General features: G+C 49.5%; 2 protein-coding genes across 3 annotated transcripts in view; one reads left to right on the top strand and one right to left on the bottom strand.

Moving 5' to 3' along the window:
• The window catches only part of Nlrp5 (NLR family pyrin domain containing 5), a 36,709-nt gene extending 18,938 nt beyond the window's left edge, over nt 1-17,771 (top strand). For both annotated transcript variants that reach the window (XM_085692279.2, XM_085692274.2), the window contains 7 exons: nt 4,104-4,271; nt 5,524-5,694; nt 7,855-8,025; nt 10,288-10,458; nt 11,747-11,917; nt 13,776-13,946; nt 17,532-17,771. In XM_085692279.2, the coding sequence (XP_085548405.2) occupies nt 4,104-4,271; nt 5,524-5,694; nt 7,855-8,025; nt 10,288-10,458; nt 11,747-11,917; nt 13,776-13,946; nt 17,532-17,664 (1,156 nt within the window). In that variant the 3' untranslated portion in view covers nt 17,665-17,771. The remainder of the gene's footprint in view (nt 1-4,103; nt 4,272-5,523; nt 5,695-7,854; nt 8,026-10,287; nt 10,459-11,746; nt 11,918-13,775; nt 13,947-17,531) is intronic.
• LOC148123451 (transcription intermediary factor 1-beta-like) lies at nt 157-3,981 on the bottom strand. Its single transcript, XM_087896280.1, has 8 exons — nt 3,960-3,981; nt 2,303-2,363; nt 1,593-1,803; nt 1,197-1,516; nt 991-1,114; nt 820-906; nt 602-739; nt 157-513 (listed from the first exon to the last, which is right to left on the bottom strand). Exons 1-8 carry the CDS (start codon nt 3,979-3,981, stop codon nt 337-339), a joined length of 1,140 nt encoding a protein of 379 aa, XP_087752406.1. The 3' UTR covers nt 157-336.
• Nucleotides 17,772-20,439: the final 2,668 nt, after the last annotated feature.

Here is a 20,439-nt window from a genome sequence, read left to right as displayed (position 1 = left end):
GGCCTTCCCTTGGCAGGCTTCTCCTGCCTAGACAGGGTCCATCTATAAACCCTGGGAGGACGAGCACTATACAGGATGCATGAAACAAGTTTCCAGAAACACAGGACGGGAGCTGACTGGAAAAAAAACTCATAAAAAGGTGCATAAGGTTTGTTGTTTTTTTTTTAATTTGGTGAAGTTTTTATTAAATCCACAGAAGTAAAAACCATTTTGTGAAGAGGGACTGGAGGACACGGCCACCAAGAGCAGGAGTCAGGCCACCAAAGGAGGAGAGGGGATGGGGTAAAAGGACAGAGACCAGAGCTTGACTGGGCTGACTACAAGAGCTCCCCAGCTTCAGGGACCATCACCAGGGCCACCAGACAGCTCCTGAGAACTTAGGCTAGCACTGGGAAGGTTCAGTGGTGGTGGCTCTACCAGCACAGCAGAAAACTTGGTGTCACCAAAGGCATCATTCATGCGCGTCTCAAAGAAGCGCTGCAGGCCGATGATGGACTGCACATCCACCTTGTCCTGGACTGATTAAGAGTACAGTCGGTGAGGAGGTCCTGGCTTTTTCCTCCCCCGCCCCTACCCTCCCTTCTTCATTCTGCAGGCTCACCTCAGTCAGCTTGTTGAACTGCTTGAACATGTGGCCCACCTCTTGGGCAAACTCCTGGGGAGAACTATAAGGGGGTGACAGCTTCTCTTGAAGGCGAGCACGTATCAGGGTCAGGTCTAGGGTACCACCAGGCTGCTCCTGCAGGGAGACACATTGGCATGAGGGGACACCCCACCTCTTCTCGACATTGCCAACCTCTCCGACGTTCTGGAACTCACCATGGAGAATGTAGAATCGGTAGCCAGCTGGTGCAAGGGGCGGCAGGGTTCATGGCAGAACAGGGCCAGAAGGACGCGCTCACATTTCTAGACAGCACAAGAGATGGCAGTTAAAGCATGGAGGGGGCTTCAGCCACTGGGCCACCCAACATCTAAGCATCCGGCCCTTACCCGCTGGTTGACTGGTGAGAGCTTAGCTACCACACCAGCGTTATCTGATCCATCCAGGCTAAGGCTTCCATCTTCCTCCTTTAGATCAGGGATCACGTGGCAGAGTGAGCAACTCCACTCTTCCCTAGGGTGAAGAACAGACGTTAGTGATGACAAACACCCAGCTCCCCATGATCTATCTTGATCCTGCCCAGCCTCACACATACCCTGGAACATCCTGCAGGGCAGGGAGGTGGCAATCCAGATGGAAGCAAAACTCGCACTGGTTGCACATGACCAGGTCACCTGGCTTCTGGCAGACACGGCAGATAGTGGCACTGTCATCCAGGATACCTGGTCCTCCTACTGGGACTGAGGTACCCTCAGGAGCCACCACTTCCAGGCCTGAGCTAGTACGGCCACTAGGTGAAGCCAGACGGGGTCCCTCAGGCCCGGGGCCTTCAGCCAGAGTCATCAACACAGGCTTGGTCTCAGGACCCTCAGTGGCATTAGGTGGGGCTCCAATAGCAGCTTCTGTCTCTTCTTCCTGTAAGACAGTTGAAGGGCTGTTACCAAATCTGTGCTAAGAGGTGTCACCGTCCTGTAATGGAAGACAGGCTCACCTTGACAATGGCCATGCCCGGCAGGGGTAGGGTGCCAGGAGCCCCTGGGGGAACAGTCCCAGCCTGACCAGCAGCTGCTGCAGCAGCACCACGCTCAATAACAATCAGATTGTAATCCTCAGTGGTGTTTCCAGGAAAGACCTTGAAGACTGGTGGCTGGCTATCAGCAGTGAGATCCAGATCCAGGCACCCAGGGAATGGGGGGGAGCACCTAGGGGCGCAGCCAAACTGCTGGCTGCTGGCCTCTCTGCAGACAGTGGTGCCACCCGTGCCACTGCCCCCCCTTTGCTGCTGAGCCGTGCACTGTAAGACTTGCTAACAACCATCCGACCACAGGAGGTGCATAGGTTTGAGGCAGGCTTAATTACTGTGGGTTCTGAAGGATGCATAGGAGTTGGTTAGTAAAGAAAGAATGAGAGGACTTTGGGGGCTGGTAATCGAATATGAAGTAATAGGTCAAGGTGCATGCATTACATAGCTCTCATTACCCTTTGATACCTTTAAGCTAGTGAATATCGTGCAGCTAATTGTTAAACATACCAGGAGTAACAACAGTCAGTCTGTGAAAGAAATGGACTTGTAATCCCTTCGGAAATTGGCTTTAAGTGGAAAAGCAGAATTTATAGAAACGATACGGTATAGAAAGATCTACACATGATGGGGCCTTGGGGGGGAGGGGCGGGTGTCCCTTCAGAGACTGCAGAGCTGACTGCGCAAGGCAGCGGGCTGGAGGGCTTCTCTTGCCAAGGACTCGGGCTCTGTTCCTGGCGTCTGCACAGCGACCACAACATCTGTAACCCCAGACCCAGGGGATCCAACCCTCCTGCCACCTCCACAGGCTCCTGCACCTGCGTGGCGTACACACACTCATGCAGGAGCACAACACGGGGACTGGAGAGATGACTCAGTGGTGAAGAGCACTGGCTGCTCTTCCAGAGGTCCCGAGTTCAGTTCCCAGCACCCACATGGTAGCTCACAACCATCTGTAATGAGATCGGATGCCCTCTTCTGACCTGCAGACATATGTACAGGCAGAACACTGTATAAATAATAAGTAAATCTTTAAAAAAAATTAAGAGTGTGAATATTAATCCCAGCACTCAGGAGGCAGAGACAGGCAGACCTCTGAGTTCAAGGCCAGCCTGGTCTGCAAAGCAAGTTCTAAGATAGCCAGGGCTACACTGAGGAACTCTGTCTCAAAAAGGTGTGTGTGTGTGTGAGTGTGTGTGTGTGTGTGTGAGAGAGAGAGAGAGAGAGAGAGAGAGAGAGAGAGAATGAGAATGCTCAAGTCATCACAGGAGGAGTGCTGGGTTGAGTCAGAAAGCACCCTTTGTCAGTTCTCTCCAGCAAATCCCCAGACCAAAGGAAAGGTCTGACTTTGTGAGCCATTAGGATAGTGAGAAGTTTCACATTATGGTGATTTAGTTCAGCAGTGCATATGTAACAAGGAGCCTTCAGGACCAGGTACCTTCAGCTGAAGGCTGTCACCACCCAGACAGCTTCTAAACTCTCCCAGTGAGAGCTGTGGGGAGGCTGGCCCTGCACGGGACTGGCCTTCAGGGGCAGCCCCATGCTCTCACAATAACAAAATTCAGAGCCTGCTACAGATGCCACAGATCTTGAGGTAGGAGAATAAACATCATTTCTACTTTAGACAAAAAAAAAAAAAAAACCAAAAAACACAACCCACTCCTTAACTTACGCTCGCAACCCAGGGAAAAGCCACATGACATGGACTTTTGAGGCAAGTTCCAGTTCTTGTTGGCTAGCGAATGCCTTGAGTTCCTGCCCTGACCTCCCTAGACGGTCTCTACAAGCTGTAAGATGAGTTAAACCCTTTCCTCCCAAAGCTGCTTCTGGTCATGGTATTTTTATCACAGTAACAGAAACCCCAAATGAGACAACCAAAAGTACCCTGGGGAAGAAAGATTGTTTCGCTTTGTAACTTTCACGCTGCATCACTGAGGAAACAAGGCTACAGAGTGAGTTTGTGAGACCAGTTTGGGATAAATTAGGCCCGTCTCTAAAAAGAAAAAAATTAATTGGAGTGCTATAGCACAGGGTTGTAATCCCAGAACTTGAGAGGTGGAAGCAGGACGAAGGTCAGCACAAGGCTGTGTAGACGCTCAGAAACAATAAGAGTTTCCAGCTTAGAGAACTGGTGTAGAAGGGTAAGGCTGCAGTGAGTCTCTCTGTCCCACCAGCTCCCAGAACTTAACCCATTTCTAGTCGTCTGCATTTTGCCTCGTGGCTTTCTACCTTTTTTTTTCACTCTGTACCTCTGACTCCCTTCAAGCCCTGTTGGTGTCTGACGAGCACCTGGATTCATCTACTTCCTTTCTCCCTGCCCGGAAGTCCCGCCTATACCTTCTGCGTAGCCATTGGCCATTCAACTCTTTAGTAAACCAATCACAGTAATCTGTCTTCACACAATGAGCAAACATGCTATAATTTCAGAGAAAAAAGGATTAGGATGTGACTGTATTCCTCATCTCTCTTCCTTTTCTGCAGTCTTAAGGGTGCAGAGATAGCCGCTGGCCTTCGGTATCTCTGGATGACCCTCATTGGCAATCGGAATTTAAAATACCTCAATCTGGGGAATAAGCTCCTGAAGGGTGACGATGTCAAGCTAGTCTGTGAAGCACTGAGACACCCTAACTGCTCCCTGGAGACTTTGCGGTGAGTTTCGGTTCTGGTTATCAAAGGTGTGGCTTTCACTTGAGAAGCTTGAGTAGTCTCCAGAAAGTTTCAATAGAGGACTCGAGAGACGTGGCCGTACTGATTTGGCAACACGCTCGCTGGGAGAACTGAGAAAAAGAACGGACTGTGTGCCAGCAGAGGGAGCATCTCAAATAGTAGGTTTTAAGGTATAAATGCCACAGTGAAACACTTTAGTGTTTTGTAAAAATTAAACAGGACCAGTGAGATGGCCCAGTGGATAAAAGAGATTGTCACTAAGCCTGGTGACCTGAGGTCCATCCCCAGAGCCTAGTTGATGGGGGGGAGAGATAAATGACTGTCCCCTGACCTCCCCAGGTACACTGTAACACATGTGCACACACACATTAAATATATGTGAGAAAAGAATGAAAGCAAATACTGCATGCTGGGGAGGGTGTACCTGGAACCATGGTCGGTGAGCTTCAGAGGCCAGCCTGGTTTGCCTAGCAAGACCCTGTCTCTAGAAAAGCGGTGTGGGGAAATCTGCGGGTGTCGCTCGGTTGTTGAAGGGTTTGTCCAACATGCAGGAAGTGTCACTTCAGTTTGAACCATCACTACCTTGACATCCCAGCACTCAAGAGGTAGAGGCAGGAAAAGCAGCTCAGGATCATCCTAGGCTACTTAGCGATTTTGAGGCCAACCTGAGCTACGTGAGGCTTTGTCTCCAGAGGAAAAGAAGGGGTCATGTGCAACATCTGGGGTTTTCTTTGAGTGGCTATGTGACCACGGTGAACTTTCTGAGCTAGAACTGACATGGGCCACCTGTCAAGTCATGCCGAGGAGTTGCCACTTTCGTTCTTTTGCACTGGATTGTGTTTACTAAATTTGTGTGTGCGCGTGTGCATATGTGTGTGCTCGTGCCATTGTGTGGGTGGTCAGAGAACAACTTGTGGGAATGGGTTCTCTCCTTCCACTGTATGAGTCCCAGGATCAAACTCGGGTCTCGGTCTTGGCGGCAAGCTCCTTGACCCCCAAGCATTCTCACCAGCCCAGCACTTTCTTTCATTTAGCAAATCATCAATAACTTATTGTATCTGTGAGGTATGGGGTGCTGGGTAAAAGCATTGCCGGGCTACTATAGGGAAAAGGAAAGGGGAAGCTATCTGTGTGCACCCACCTCCAGTTCCTAAGTAGCTGAGTCAAGAGTGTGTGACCCTGGGTTACTCAGGAGGGATGAGAAAATATCTCAGGCTATCATTTGTCTCTGCAGACTGGATTCCTGCGAGCTGACCTCCGCTTCTTACAGCATGATCTCCGGGCTCCTTCTCTCATCCACCAGCCTGAAGTCGCTCAGCCTGGCAAGAAATCGGGTGACAGAAAAGAGCATGGGGCAGCTCTGCGGGGCCTTGAGTAGCTCCAGGTGTGCACTGGAAAAGCTGATGTGAGTCCCACTCGCTCTCTGACTGTCAAGCCCAGATGTCTGGGAGACGGGTGGAGTGGCAGATGTTGCACTCTAAGGCCTCACAGGAAAGCCCTGGTGTGGGGCATCAGAGAGACCCCGTTCACTCAATCATACCCCTTCCTGTGCAAAAGGAGAGTAATAGGAATCAGCCCCAGGACCTGTGTACTGACAGATTGCCTTTGGAGCGTGAGGCTTACATGAGCCAAGTGAGTTAGTTCACACTTGACTCCATGGTTAGAGATGATCTCTTCATTCAGTGACTAGTGACATCCTTCTTGCCTGGCCAAGCCCAAGCCCAAAACAGAACATGGGGCATGGTTGGTACAGGGGGTCTGGTTGTATACGACTGTAATCCCAGTACCCAGGAGGCAAAGACAGAAGGGCCATAGCAAGTCTAGGGAGGCCTGAGCTACACACACACACAGACACACAGACACACACACACACAGGAAATAGGTGTGCTGGTCAGGTAGATCTGTGGGTAAGAAGCATGTAGAGCAAGCATGGGGACCAGAGTTCAGTTCCCCAGAACCCACGTAAATCCAGATAGACCTGAAGGATTACACAGCACTAAGGAGTCAGAGACAGTATCCCCAGAGCAAGTAGCCATATAGCGAAAAGAAAATGGGCAGCCGCCAAGTTGTCCTCTGCACTTCACGTGAAAGCCAAGGCGCACACATGCTCTCACACATACAGACAAAACCCAAGGGATGAGAGGAGAGCCATGACACACACATGCCCTCACACATACAGACAAAACCCAGGGGATGAGAGGAGAGGAAATTTTTTAAATTTTTTGTACATGTATATACTGAGAATTACTTTATCTTGTAGGTATCTGCATGTTAGGGCAGTACCTACGGAGGACAGGAGAGAGCATCAGATCCCCAGGAGCTGGAGTTACAGGTGGTTGGGAGCCATCTATCCAGATGCTGGAGCCTGTACTAGGGTCCTCTGGAAGATCAGCAGCGCTCTAACCACTGAGCCGGTCCTCCAGACCCCACACCTGGATATACTGTCTGCAGCGTCTCCACACCCTGACTCCCATATATTTTCTCACCCATAGCCAACGCTGGTCCTCCTGGACCATTTCTCTTCTCATGATATTTATACACACACGGTTGTGTGTATCTACACACACAAAATAAAATCTTGGGCTGGCTGGTGAGGTTGCCACCAAGCCTTAGTGATCTTAGCCCAGTCCTTGAAGCCACGTGGTAAAAGAGTAAACTGACTGTTTTCAGTTTCCCGCTAACTAACACACTGTGCCCCTATACATGCACGTAATCAATAAGTAAAAGGTACTTTTAAAAAGTATGAGGTGGCTGGAGAGATGGCTCAGCAGCTAAGAGCCCTGACTGTTCTAACAAAGGACCTGGGTTCAATTCCCAGCACCCACATGGCAGCTCACAGCTGTCTACAGCTCCAGTTCCAGGGGATCTGGCACCCTCACACAGACATACATGCAGGCAAAACACTATTAATTTATTACTCATAAAAATATGTAATTCTTTTTTAAAAAAAAATCTTTAAAGTGTGATGCTGCCAGTACTTGGAAGGCAGAGGCAGGCGGATCTCTGTGAGTTCAAAGCCAGCCTGGTCTTCAGAGTGAGTTCCAGGACAACTGGACAGAGAAACCGTGTCTCAAAACAACCAAGGTGTGGGGCTGGAGAGGTGGCTCAGCAGCTAAACATCGTTGCTCTTCCAGAGGACCTGGGTTCCGTTCCAGCACCCACACTGGGCATCTCCCAGGTGCCTCTAGCTCCAGCTCCAGAGAATCTAATGCCTTCGCCTGGCCTCCTTGGGAACCCAGACAGCGTGCACATATACACACACTTATAATTTTTTTTTAATTTAGATCTAGAAACCACAAATGAAATTGGGTTAGTTCACTTAGTACACCTGTCTGTGGTTGCCTCCGTTTTCCTACAAACAACGCAACTTCATTCTTCTTTATGGTGAAAATGCCCCGCTGCCTGCACGCACGTTTTCCGTGTCAGCTGCTCTGCAGTTGAACACTGTAGTTGGCTCCATAGCTAGTCGTCCTGGGTAGTGCTGTGGTAAACGATGGTGTGAGTGTTGGGAGGAAACCGGAAGAACGGGCCTCATTGTTTCCTCTGGGGGGGGCTCTTCTTGCAGACTGGACAGCTGTGAACTCAGCCTGGTCAGCTGCCACGGCCTGGTCTCAGCCCTTTCCGGCAACCTGACCTTGACCCACCTGTGTCTGTCCAACAACAGCCTAAGGACCGAAGGCGTGAGACTGCTGTGCCAGTTCATGAAAGGCCCGCGGTGCGTTCTCCAGCGGCTCATGTGAGTCTGGCTCCTTTCTCAGTTCTCAAAGGGAGTGACGGGCGGTGTCCAGAGAGACAGTGTGTGGGTGGGAAATGTGTTATAACACCCCAGCAGAAAGCAACTTCAAGGAATTTATTTTAGCTTGTTGTTCCAGAGGGATAGAGTCCAGCATAGTGGGGGTGGCTTAGCAACGGTCAGGAAAAACAAAATGGCGGAACAGGAAAAACAGCTGGGCAGGTTTTTATACACTCATGGGAAGCAGAGCAGGAAGTGAGGGGGCTCACAGCCCACCACCAGTGACATGCTTCCTCCAGTAAGGCCACCACCTCTCTAAAGAGCGCCCCCAACTGGGAACCAATATCTACCTTAGGTAGATATTTTATATTCAACCCAGCACACCCAGTATGTGTAGGACTCTGGTGTTAGTTACCGGTAATACAGTGTTGGAAAGGGCCTGCGGTGTCTGTTTCTACAGAGCTGAGAGTCTGTGTATGAGAACTGATTGGGGTTTCCAGGGAAGCTGAGCGGACAGCTCAGTGGTAAAGCACCTGCCACAGATGCATGAAGACCTCACTTGGGATCCCCTGAACTCGCCTGATAATTAAAACAGGTGGTTGGTACACCCGTCTAATCCCAGTGCTGGGGAGCAGGAGACAGGCACAGCTTGGGGCTGGCTAGGCAGCCAGTTAGAGGCCTTGTCTCAAGAAACAAACTAGGGTTGGGCTGAGAGATGGCTCAGCAGTTAAGCGCACTGGCTGATTTTGTAGAAGACCCAGGTTCGGTTCCTAGCACCCAGATGGAGGCTCACAACCATCCATAACTCCAGTTCCAGGGATCTCATGCCCTCTTGTGGCCTCCATGTGTACTTCATACAGTAAACATACTGCATCCAAACACTTTCACATATAAACTAAAAATCTTTAGAAATGAAAGTGGATAACTCATGAGGAGCAGATCCATGGCCGCCACACACGCACATACATGACACACCCATGAAAATACTGTTTTAGGTGGATGTAGAGGACTCAGGCTAAGGTCACAGATGTATGGGATTGGCAACTCCTAGAAGGCCACATGCGGGTTGCAGTAGGAACAGACTTCCCCATGACTGCTGTCAGGCCATGTTTCCATGTAATTTCGTCAGCCTCTGTTATCTTCAGCCAGAAATCTTGGCCTAGCAGAGTGAGAGATTCTTGTTACTCGAATCAATGCTGTTTGTTTACTCTGGTTACTAGGGGCTGGCGTCTTGCTGTTTATTCTCTCTGAACAGTCGGTCCACTGGTAACATCGTGTGAACAAAACATATATGGGGTGTGGCAGCAGGTGAAGGAGCTGGCTGCCATGCCTAATGGCGGTGGAGAGAGCCAAGTGTCACATCCAAGTGTCTGTCTGTCCTCTGAGACACACACACACACACACACACACTGCGATATACACTCACTGTCACGCAGAGTAAATACAATCTGAAAACATATACGTGTGTCTATCATAAACCAGGAAGTGTGTTAAGATAACCCGAGCATGGTGAGGTGGTGTTTTACCTTATAACTACAATATTCAGGACGCAGAGGCAGGAATATTCTGGGTTATCCTCACCTACAAAAGGAGTTCCCAGCCAGCCTGGCCTACTGAAGACTCTGTCTTAAAAATATAAACTAGTGCCATCAAGATATGCCTCAGTAGGCAAAGGTGCTTGCTGTCAAGTCTGACAGTGTGAGTTTGACCCCGGGGACCTATTACGGTGAAAGGAGAGAGCCAGCTTCATCAGCTCTCCTGACCTCCATTCACACACCATAGCATATGTGCAGTCTCACACACAAACGTAAAGTGTGACTTAAAATGTTTGAAATTCTATTAAAATACAGGAGAAATAGGTTTGGAGAATCTGTGCACACGTGTGTGTGCGCACACATGCTTACACACACATGCACACACACATACACACACACACACACCTACACACAAATACACATACACACACACCGGCCACAGTATGCATATGGGTGACAGAGAAGCTAGGAGTCAGTAATCTTCTCCCACCATGTTGTTCCCAGAGAATGGGAGGTTCAAGTTCTGAGGCTTAACGAGAAGCGCTCTTACCTGTTAAGCCATCCTGCCAGCTCGGTTGGTGCTCTCGCTTCGAGTGTATCCAGTGCCAATAAGCATCCCAGTAACTGCCAGGGTCTTTAACCACCCACCACTTAAGTCTCACAGCAGTGGTCAATGTGTACCCTGTGTGTGCAGTGCCTGTCCATCCTCTTCCCCTTTGTGTCCCCGTAGACTGAACCAGTGCGACCTCAAAGGAGACGCCTGTGGTTTCCTGGCGCTGACGCTGATCAACAACAGAACGCTGACGCACCTGAGCCTGACCAAGAACCCAGTGGCGGATGACGGCGTGAAGTTTCTGTGCGAGGCTATAAAGGAGCCGACTTGTCACCTGCAAGAGCTGGAGTGAGTAGCAGGGGTGGCTAACGTCGTCTCTGCCACCCAGGTTTCTAGACGGCAAGAGAGGTGGACACGGAGACACGAGACTAAGGTCAAGTGCTCAGTCCTCTGCAGTCACACCGGCTGGGGAAAGTGACAGGAGCCCCAAGGCAGGACTACGCGTTCAGGGTCACCCTTGACCCCTAGAAGTTTGTTCATTTCTTCAGAGATGATTTGGTTTGGTGATTTTTGGTTGGTTGGGTTTTGTTTTGTTTTGTCTGTTTGGTTTTGGTTTTTGTTTTTTTGTTGTTTCTGTTTGAAGTACTCCAGGAATGGAACCAAGATCTTTGTATGTGCACTCTAACACTGAGCCATGCCCCCAGCCCCTCACTGGGGGATTCTAGGCAGGGGCTCTACCACTGAGTCACACCCAGTCCCTCACTGGGGGATTCTAGGCAGGGGCTCTAACACTGAGCCACGCCCCCAGCCCTTTACTGGGGGATCTTAGCCAAGTGATCTATAACTGAGCTGCACCCCTTACTGGGGGATCTTAGCCAGGTACTCTACCACTGAGCCACGCCTCCCAGTCTGGCACAGTTATTTTTCCAAAGATGCCTCAACTCATCCATACCTGCTGCAGGTTCCCCTCCACTGCTACCCACTCTGCGCCATTCATGAGGCTAACGTGCTACCCACTCTGCGCCCTTTGTGAGAACAGATAGAAAGCTGTCTCATGGGGATGGGGCCTGCCTAGCAAACATGAAAACCTGCATTCAGATTTGCAGAGCTCACTTAGGTGTCCCCTGCATGTGCTTATAACCCCAACACTAAGGGAGGAGGCGGCTAAGCAGATCCCAGGAGATCACTGGCCAGCAAGTCTCCTAAAATGACAAGTTTAAAGCATAGGGAAATAGAGGCGTGTGCCTGATGTCAATCTCTGGACTCTCCACAGGCATGCACAGGTGTGAATACACCCCTACCCACCTACACACATATGCACACATGCATACTCCATACACAGCAAAGGCTGTCTCCCTTTAAATTGCATGTGTTTGTTTTCTTATTTGGAGTGAGGGCCTTTATGGGCAGCAGTACCCACATGGAGGTCAGAAGACAGCTTGCAGAAAGCAGCTCTCACCTTCGACCATGTAGTCTCAGGGGATGAAGCTTAGGATCATCACTCGTGGTGGCAGGGACCCCTTATCCAAGACAGCCTCTCAGGAGAAAATAAAGGCAGCCGTTCCGAGTGTTTCTGAATATTGCTCCTGTGCTAGTCCTCCCCGCTGAGCACGTGGATTTCCCGTGTCCCTCGCAGACTGGTGGAGTGCTGGCTTACCGGGGACTGCTGTGTGGATCTGGCCAGCATGATCACCATGAACCAGCACTTGAAGAGCTTGGACCTCGGCTACAACGACCTGGGTGACAACGGAGTCATAACCCTGTGCAAGGGGCTGAAACAGAGTAACAGCTCCCTGAGGAGACTCGGGTAATCTCTTAGGGTCGCCTCTTTGAGGGGCTGAGCTCAGAGGAGGTGGTGGGAGGGACCTGAGCCGTGACCCCAGGGTGGTGTTGTGATGGGTGTCAGGGTCTAGCAGTGGGAGCTCTCAGATACTCTCACTGAGCCTCCCCTCTGTGATTGGCTCAATGCTGGGGACTGGGTATTGTGTGGTGGAAACAGAGACAGCTAAGGCCTTGGTGGTGCTGCACATAGACTCTGGCGGGGAACATGAACCCAAAGCAACCAGTTACACCAGTGGTTAAGACTTTTATTCTCAGAATCTCAACCACCTGACCAGAGTGCTACCCAGATACGGTGGCTCACACCTGTCGTTCTAGCACACAATATGGTGGAGTAGGAGAATCTTCTTGAGTTTGAGGCCAATCTGGGTTACATTGTGAGGTTTTTGTGAGATCCTAACAGACGTGCACACCCACAGACACACATGATACACGTAAATAAAAAGTAATTGTTTTAAATACTAGAATATGGGCCGGTGATGTGGTTCAGTAGGTAAAGGCACCCAACAATCTGAGTTCCGACATTGGAATTCAAATAGAAAGAGGCAAGAACTAACCGTAGAAGATTGTCCCTTGACCTCCACACGTGCACAGCAAACACGCACATGTGTGCGTACACAAAACTAGTCAGTGTGACCTTTCAAATACCAGAGCACTCTGGTAGACCATGATCCACTGATTTTCTTTCCTTAGAGGTGGATGTTTTCTGCGCAGCCCACGTGGCCTGGATCTTATGTGTCTGTCTCAGTCTTTTGAGTGTGCAGGTAAACAGGAGGAAGCTCTCCATGGCTGCTTAATCTTTTTATTTAGAATTTGCCATGTGTGCTCGGGTGTGTGTGCCTGCTTGTCTTTATTTGTGCCACATGCTTGTTTGTGTCTACAGAGGCCAGAAGGAAGGCATCAGCTCTCCTGGAGCTGGCGTTCCAGGCAGCTGTAAGCCACCCGACGGGAGTGCTGAGAAGTAAGCCCCAGTCCTCTGCAGGAGCAGCAAATGCTTTTAACTGTTAAGCTGTCTTTCCAGTGCCCTTGTCAATGATATTCTCTGGCATGCTGCTCTTCTCGGGATAAAGCCCTAATTTTTTATTGCCATGTATTCATACTAGATAGTGTTGGATTTCACAGGGATGTTCTCATACAAATATATATATATATATATATATAGTTACTTTGACCATGTCATACACCATTTGACCCACACACACACCTCCGAGCCTTCCCCTCTCACATGGGCTCCCATCCCAATAGTCCCCTTCATTGCCCTGGACAGCTTCGCAGCTACTTTAGCAGCGTATATGACTTCATGTATCTACTTATAATCTAGGCTCCGAGAACAGAAAACAATGCAATATTTGTCTTTTCCAAGCTGACTTAATTCATTTAATATGCTGATCTCTAGTCTATCCATTTCCCTTGAATGCTAACCCTTTACTGTAAAGTTGTCAGCCTTCCATGTCCCACATAGTCCCTGACCAAGCTTTGACCTGGACGTGGTTATCTGTTTAGGGTCCTCCCACTAGAGCAGGTCCATGCAGCGTCCGTGGATGTGCATGTCCAGACATCCTGCCTCCTTCATGCACTTCCCTATCCTTTGAGTCTCTGGAGCAATATCATTTTGGGGGGAAGAGAGAGGTTTCTAGACAGAGTTTCTCTGTGTAGCCTTGGCTATCCTAGAACTTGCTCTATAGACCAGGCTGGCCTCAAACTCAGATCTGCCTGCCTCTGCCTCCCGAGAGCTGGCATTAAAGGCATGGGTCACCACCACCGCCCGGCTTCCCACTCACGTTTTTTAAACATTGGGTTGAAGCTCTTCTTGGGCTTCCGGGTAGGCTGGAGGCGTGTGGGCTGACTTTCGAATGCTGTGAGGCCCTGTCGTCGACCCTCGCTTACAACCAGCACCTCACCAGCCTCAACCTGGTGAAGAACAACTTCAGTACGCCGGGGATGTTGAAGCTGTGTTATGCCTTCCGCCATTTCGCCTCCAATCTGCGTATAATTGGGTAAGTCCCTACCGATCGTCTCCTGAGACATAAACTTGACTCTCTGACATGTTACTCGGAGAAGCAGCAGCACTTGAAAGTAGTTGGGATCCCTGGCTTGGCAACTATCTTTATCAAAGCTTTGGTTCTCACCCATCCTAATGCTGTGACCCCTCAGTGCAGTTCCTCGTGCTGTGGTGACCCCCAACCATAAATTATTTCATTGCTGCTCCATAACTGTAATCCTGCTACTACTATGAATCGTAGTGTAAACATCTGGTATGCAGGATGTCTCGTGTGGGACCTCAAAGGGGTCATGACCTACAGGTTGAGGACTGCTGACAGTTCCAGGACAGCCGAGGTTACACAGTAAGCCCTGTTTGGGGGGAAAAAATGTCAAAGAGATAATTAGTATGTTCATGTTTATAGTGGCATTTTTCAAGACAGGGAATTTGATGCCTGTTCATCATGGCTAAGACACAAGGACTCTGTGTTAAGAGAAGTCAGTCACAAAGACAGCTGTTGTGTAGCCATTCGCACCACGGTCCTAGATTTAGACTCAAGATAGGAAGACTGGAGGTTGCTAAAGGATGAGACAAAGAGGGCCAGGTGGTGTGGGAGAGAACTTTCTTAGATATGTAAAGTCCTGGGTTCCATACCTGGCACTGCCAAAATAATTTAAAGGGGAAAGGAACATTTAGAGTTCCCATACAATGTCTGCAGATCTTCAGTTTGGGATGATGGGCAAGTTCTCTGGATGACGGACGTGGTTGCTCTACAGTATAGCTGTTGGTGTGATGCCACGGATGCGCCCCATGGTGGTTAAGATGGTTCATTTTGCTGAGTCTCATACCTGCAATCCTAGCCCTTGTGAGACTGAGACGAAGAAATTGCCACAAACATGGGGCGAGCTTTGACTACATAGTGAGTTCCGGGACGGCGTAGCCCACAGCCTGAGACTCTATCTCAGCCAAAAATAGACAAGTTTGCCCTGCATGATAAATACTGAATGGAGCCGCTGAGAAGTTGCTGTGCTCTGATAAATAACACCCTATTCATGCAAGCAACTGTAATTAAATGGAGCGGGACTCGAAAGATGGCTTGATGCTTGAAAGCATTTGCTGCTCTTGCAGAGGCATGATTTCTGTCCCCAGAACCCACATGGTGACCCACAACAGCCTATAACTCTAATAATTTCGGTGTCTCCGTGCTCTCTTCTGGCCTCTGTGGGCCCTGCATGTGCATTATGCATGCAGATACATGCACGTCCATTTCTTAAAATATTGTTTATTTATGTGCATGTGTGAAAGTCAGAGAACAACTTGCAAAAGCCAGCTTTCTCGTTCCATCATGAAGGTCCTGGGATAAAATTCAAGTTGACGGGTTAGCAGCCAAGTATCTTTATCCACTGAGCCATCTCACGTGCCCAAGTGTACTTAGAATCCAAGAAAGTAATTTGACTGAAATTCCGAGCAAAATGGCACATGCCTGTAGTCCCAGCTCTAAGGAAGCAGAGGCAGGATTGCTGCTGCACATTTGAGGCCAGGCTAGCCCACCTAGTATGTTCTGGGTAAGATTCTGCCCACAAAAACAAAGAATTTGGCTAAAGAGGATAGGGCTGGCAGCCCAGATGACGTTGGTGGTGAGGTGGCTCAGTTGAGTGACTACTCCAGATCAGAGCCACAGAATGTATCCAGAGTACACGTTTTAGCACATGCCTATAAATGCATAAAGCCAGGGGTGACTGTAGGGATGGAGTGTACCACTGGAGGTGGCAGGGAAGGGGCGGTAGGTCGGGAACCCTGGCTGGGTGAGGCTGGCAGTCGTTACATAAACATCTCACAAGGTGCATGAGCAAACAAGCCCAAAGGGCAGAATGTTGGTTTAAAGAACCAGCTGGAGCCAGGAGGTGGTGGCGCACACACCTCTGATCCCAGCACTCGGGATCAAAGGCAGGTGAATCTCTGTGAGTCTGAGGCCAGCCTGGTCTACAGAGCCAGTGCCAGGACGGGTTCCAAAGATACACAGAGAAATTTTGTCTTGGAAAAAATAATTTTAAAAAAGAGAGGCAATTTTACCATGAGCCACAAGGCCCAGCCGTCTTTGGCAGGGCCCAGTTGGTGAGTATGGTCTTAGTAATTGGTGCAGGCTTGGGGAGATGGCTGTCTGTAAAGTGCTTCCCATACAAGCCTGAGGGCTTGAGAGTTCTGCTTCCTAGAACTCCTGTAAAAGCCAGATGTGGTGGTGCACACACCTGCAAGCCTAGCGCTAGGGACACAGAACAGAAGATCTGGAGTTCATGGCCGGTCAGTCTGCCTAACCAGTCAGCAAGCTCTCGGTATAGGGAGAAAGACAAACGGCAATGATGCTGACCTCTGTCCTCTACCTTCATACTTGCATGTGTGTGCACATACACACACAACACACAGTGCACACATGTGTGCACACACATACAAAAAACACATATACAACACAATACATGTATACACACAAAACACACAACCCATATGTACACATACACACAAAAAACACAATATACACATGTACATACAATACTGTGCATACAAAAACACATACACAACACACTACCATGCACACAATACATACAGGCACACACAATACACACAACACACATACACACAGAAACATACATAACACACAATACACACAACACACGTATGCGCATACTCAGCACATACACACAAAAAACACATACACACAATACACTCACATACACAGACATGCATACACACATACACAGCACACGATACACACATGCACACACATACACATACTGGAGCACACCTACATGCATTCACCACTACCAGTCCCACCTAGTCAGTTTTACCAGCTGATCTTCCAGAAGCCAAGCGGGATTTCTCTGCAGCTATGTAAGTGTTTAAATAGCCCTCTTCTCAAGTGGGATGGGTGAGGCCTTTGCCCTGAGTTCATCACTGTGCTTCAAACCTGGGACAAAACACAGCACACAGAGTAGATTTCCTTTGCATTTAGGACTTTTACATGTGTGGATTCATGTGTGTATGAGTGTATGTGCATCTGTGGTTCACATGCCTACGTGTGCCTGTGCATGTGGAGTCCCCAGAATGGCTGGGATGTTGTGCTGTTTGAGACAGGGTCTCACTGTGTAGTCCTGGCTGTCCTGGAACCAGGTTGGCCTCATACTTGGAGATCTAGCTGCTGGGACTGAAGGCGTGTGCCACCATGCCTGGCTTCTCTCTCTCTCTCTCTCTCTCTCTCTCTCTCTCTCTCTCTCTCTCTCTCTCTCTTTAATTAGTTAACTAGCTGACTGCCTCCAGTTAGTGCAGCCCACATGCACATGGATGTGGAGCCATCCTCGGGGGTTGGGGAATGAGTAGCCACCAGTGGCCACATCCCAAAGAAAGAAAAGTGATTCTTCTTCCTCTTCCACTGGGGATGGGGCCTTGGGAGCCACACACACCCCAGTGCTTTTAAACTGTGGCAAATGTACTACTCTCATTGAGAGTTCTCCAAAATGTTTGTAGTCCTTGGTTTGGCTCCCAGGACATCTGAGAAAGGGGGAACAGGTCAAAGATGGGTCCTAGCGTGACAGTCCTTTCTTCCCAGCCTGTGGAAGCAGCAGTACCATGCCAAGGTGAGAAGGCACCTGGAGGAGTTGCAGCTCACCAGGCCCCACACAGTGATCAATGGTGACTGGTATTCCTTAGACGAAGATGACCGGAACTGGTGGAAAAACTGAAGGCGTGAGTCGCCCTCCCGCTTCAGGCCCTAGGACCTCTTTGAAAACGTTTGTCCCGCCTCAAAGGATGTAGCAGGAATGAAAATAAATACTTAGCATGTAAAAAAGCACCAGGTGGTCATGTTGATCAGTCAGGGTATGGCGTGAGGGCAGAGGTAGGATGGGGAGACGGCTCAGTGGGTACAGTGCGTACCATGCCAGCATGAGGACCTGAATTTGATACACAGAACCTATGTTAAAAAGCCAGATGTGTTGGCGCATGCATGTAATCCCGGCACTGGGAGAGGTGGAAAGATTCTGACAAAATTCGCTGAAGGGAAAAACAGTTGATTTTTGGCTAATGGCTCACAAGGAGACAGCCCATCATGGTGGGGAAGATGGGCCACATCCATCACACCTACAGAGTGAGGGATGAAGGCATTGCTGCTTCACGCCCTTTTTCTGTTTGTGCCGTCTACAGCAGGGTGAGTCTTCCCTGTTGTCATCAGCTTTGTGTTGCTGTAACAAAACACCTGCACCAAGCTGAACGGTGGTGGCGACAGAGGCAGGCGGATCTCAAGGAGTTCGAGGCCAGCCTGGTCTATAATAAAGTGAGTTCCAGGATGTCCAGGATTGTTAAACAAAGAAACCCTGTCTTGGTGGAGGACCAGAAGCAAAAACCTCACCCAAACCAACTTACGGAGGACAGGGTTTAGTTGACTAACATTCCCATGTCATAGTCCATGACTAAGGAAAGTCGGGGCAGGAACTGGAGCAGCGGCCATGGAGAAATGCTTCTACTGGCTTGTTCCTTGTGGCTTGCTCAGTTGGTGACACTAACCCTCACGTGGAGGGGACAGAGGATCCCTGGCACTCACTGGCTGGCCGACCTAACCTCCTCAGAGAATTCCAGAACAAGAAAATACAGAAAGGTGGACAGCATCTGAGGTGTGACGCCTGAGGTTGTCCTCTGAGCCCCACGCACACATCTTCAAAGCAGAGGTGGAGGATTGAAGGCCTCCATATTAACCTTCAGATAATGAAGGTGCAGACTGAAGCGCACACCTATCAAAGGGTAGCGAGACTCTCAAGGCCTACGCCAGCGACACAGCCTGAGAGTGATGCTTAGCGTCCTAGAGGTGTTCTGCCACAAAGTTCATTCAAAGGTAGCTGGTTGGCACTAGACCGTGTTCATCAGTGAGTTCCTTCCCGATTAGCTGATTTTCCAAAGGCAAGAACAGCCGTTGGTTGGTGTGCAGAGGCATGTTCACCTGCAAGTTGCCCTGTGTCTGTTGGCTAGAGTTAAGTCTGGGTAGCGCCTTGTTGGCAGGAATATAGAGCAGACATCCTGAGCATGAGCGGGCTGGGAAGAAGCTAGCTCAGTCGGTCCAGAGCACCTGCCCAGCACGCAGGAAACCCTGGCTCATCCTCAGCACCGCATGGTCCATGCAGAGAGGTTAGTGGTGCGTGCCTGAAACCCTGCTTCTTTCCTTCCCCCTGCCTGTTAAGAATCTTCATCTGGGACTGGGGAGCTAGCTGAGCAGTTAAGAAGCTCTTGCCATGCATGTGTGAAGACCAGGATGAGGGTTAGGCGTGGTAGCCTTCCCAACCTCCAGAATCAGAAATAAGACGTCCCCAGGGTAGGCTGCCTAGCAAAACCGGCCATATTCATGAGTTTGGCTAAGAGACCCTGTCTCAGCAAGGTGGGAGAGCAATGGAGTATGATTTCCCAAGTTAACCTGCAGCCTTCCACATGCATGCTCATATCCAAGCACGTGTGCCCGTATACATGTGCACACAACACATGGAAAGTGACCAGGGATTCCCAACCTTCCTGATGCTGCAATCCTTTAATACAGGTCTCCAACCATAACATCATTTTGTTGCTGCTACTTAACTGTAATTTTGCTGATGTTATAAATTGTAAATATCCGACATGCAGGAGACTTGACATGCAGGGTACCTGACGTGTGACCCCAAAGGGGTCGTGAACCACAGGTTGAGAACTGCTGCCCCTAGACAATCTCCCTGATGCTCTCCTGTGATACATATATACATCTCATATCTCTGCAGACCGTCACAGTGCCTTAGACACAACTGCCATCTTTCCATGGAGAGCTGTCACTCAAACCCAGTAAGTCTACTTCTGGGCACCATCATCAAATCCGGGGCGTTCAGGAAGCATTCAGAGCCTTCCACATGCCTCAGACTGCTTTGCTTGTAGCCCCATTATTCAAGCAGTATTTCTGAAGCCAAGCCTAAAAGTCACCAGGCATGGTGGCCCATGTCACTAATCCCAGTATTTGGGAGGCAGAGGCAGGCGGATCTCTGTGGGTGTGAAGCCAGCCTGGTCTACAGAGTTCTAGGACTAAAACAGCAGAACTACATAATGAGCCCCTGTCTTGAACAGGAAAAATAAAAGCCTAAAAGGTGATTAGCCTGACTCCCACACGAACCCTTCGAGTGAATGAAAAGCTTATTTCTGGGAGGTGGGAGCAAGATGGCCCGGCGGGCACAGGCACTTGTCACCAAGACTGACAACCTGCATTAGATCCTTAAGACTCAACGAGGGAAAGCGGGACCTGAGTCCCCAAGTTGCCCTCCGAGCTGAACACGTGTACTCTGACATTAGCACATCTGGTCACATGTATATTTTTATTTTTCCATAAGTATGCAGTTATTCTGTGCTGATGTCGTTAGTATTGACCCTATTTGAGCGTCTTTGCAAGAATGCCTCCCCCATCCTGGGAGAGTTTGCATTCTGTAACACCCAGCCATTTAGCCAATGTGACATGA

The sequence above is a fragment of the Myodes glareolus genome, chromosome 1 (genome assembly GCF_982192425.1).
Source record: "Myodes glareolus chromosome 1, mMyoGla1.1, whole genome shotgun sequence".
Lineage (NCBI taxonomy): Eukaryota > Metazoa > Chordata > Mammalia > Rodentia > Cricetidae > Myodes > Myodes glareolus.
This window is presented reverse-complemented; position numbering and strand designations above follow the sequence as displayed.

Coding starts and splice junctions, on each gene's coding strand:
- LOC148123451 (XM_087896280.1), bottom strand. CDS start 3,981: ATGGCCAATGGCTACGCAGAAG. Junction 2,364..3,959: donor GGCCAATGGCTACGCAGAAG/GTATAGGCGGGA, acceptor GTCGCTGTGCAG/ACGCCAGGAACAGAGCCCGA. Junction 514..601: donor AGTTCAACAAGCTGACTGAG/GTGAGCCTGCAG, acceptor TAATCAGTCCAG/GACAAGGTGGATGTGCAGTC.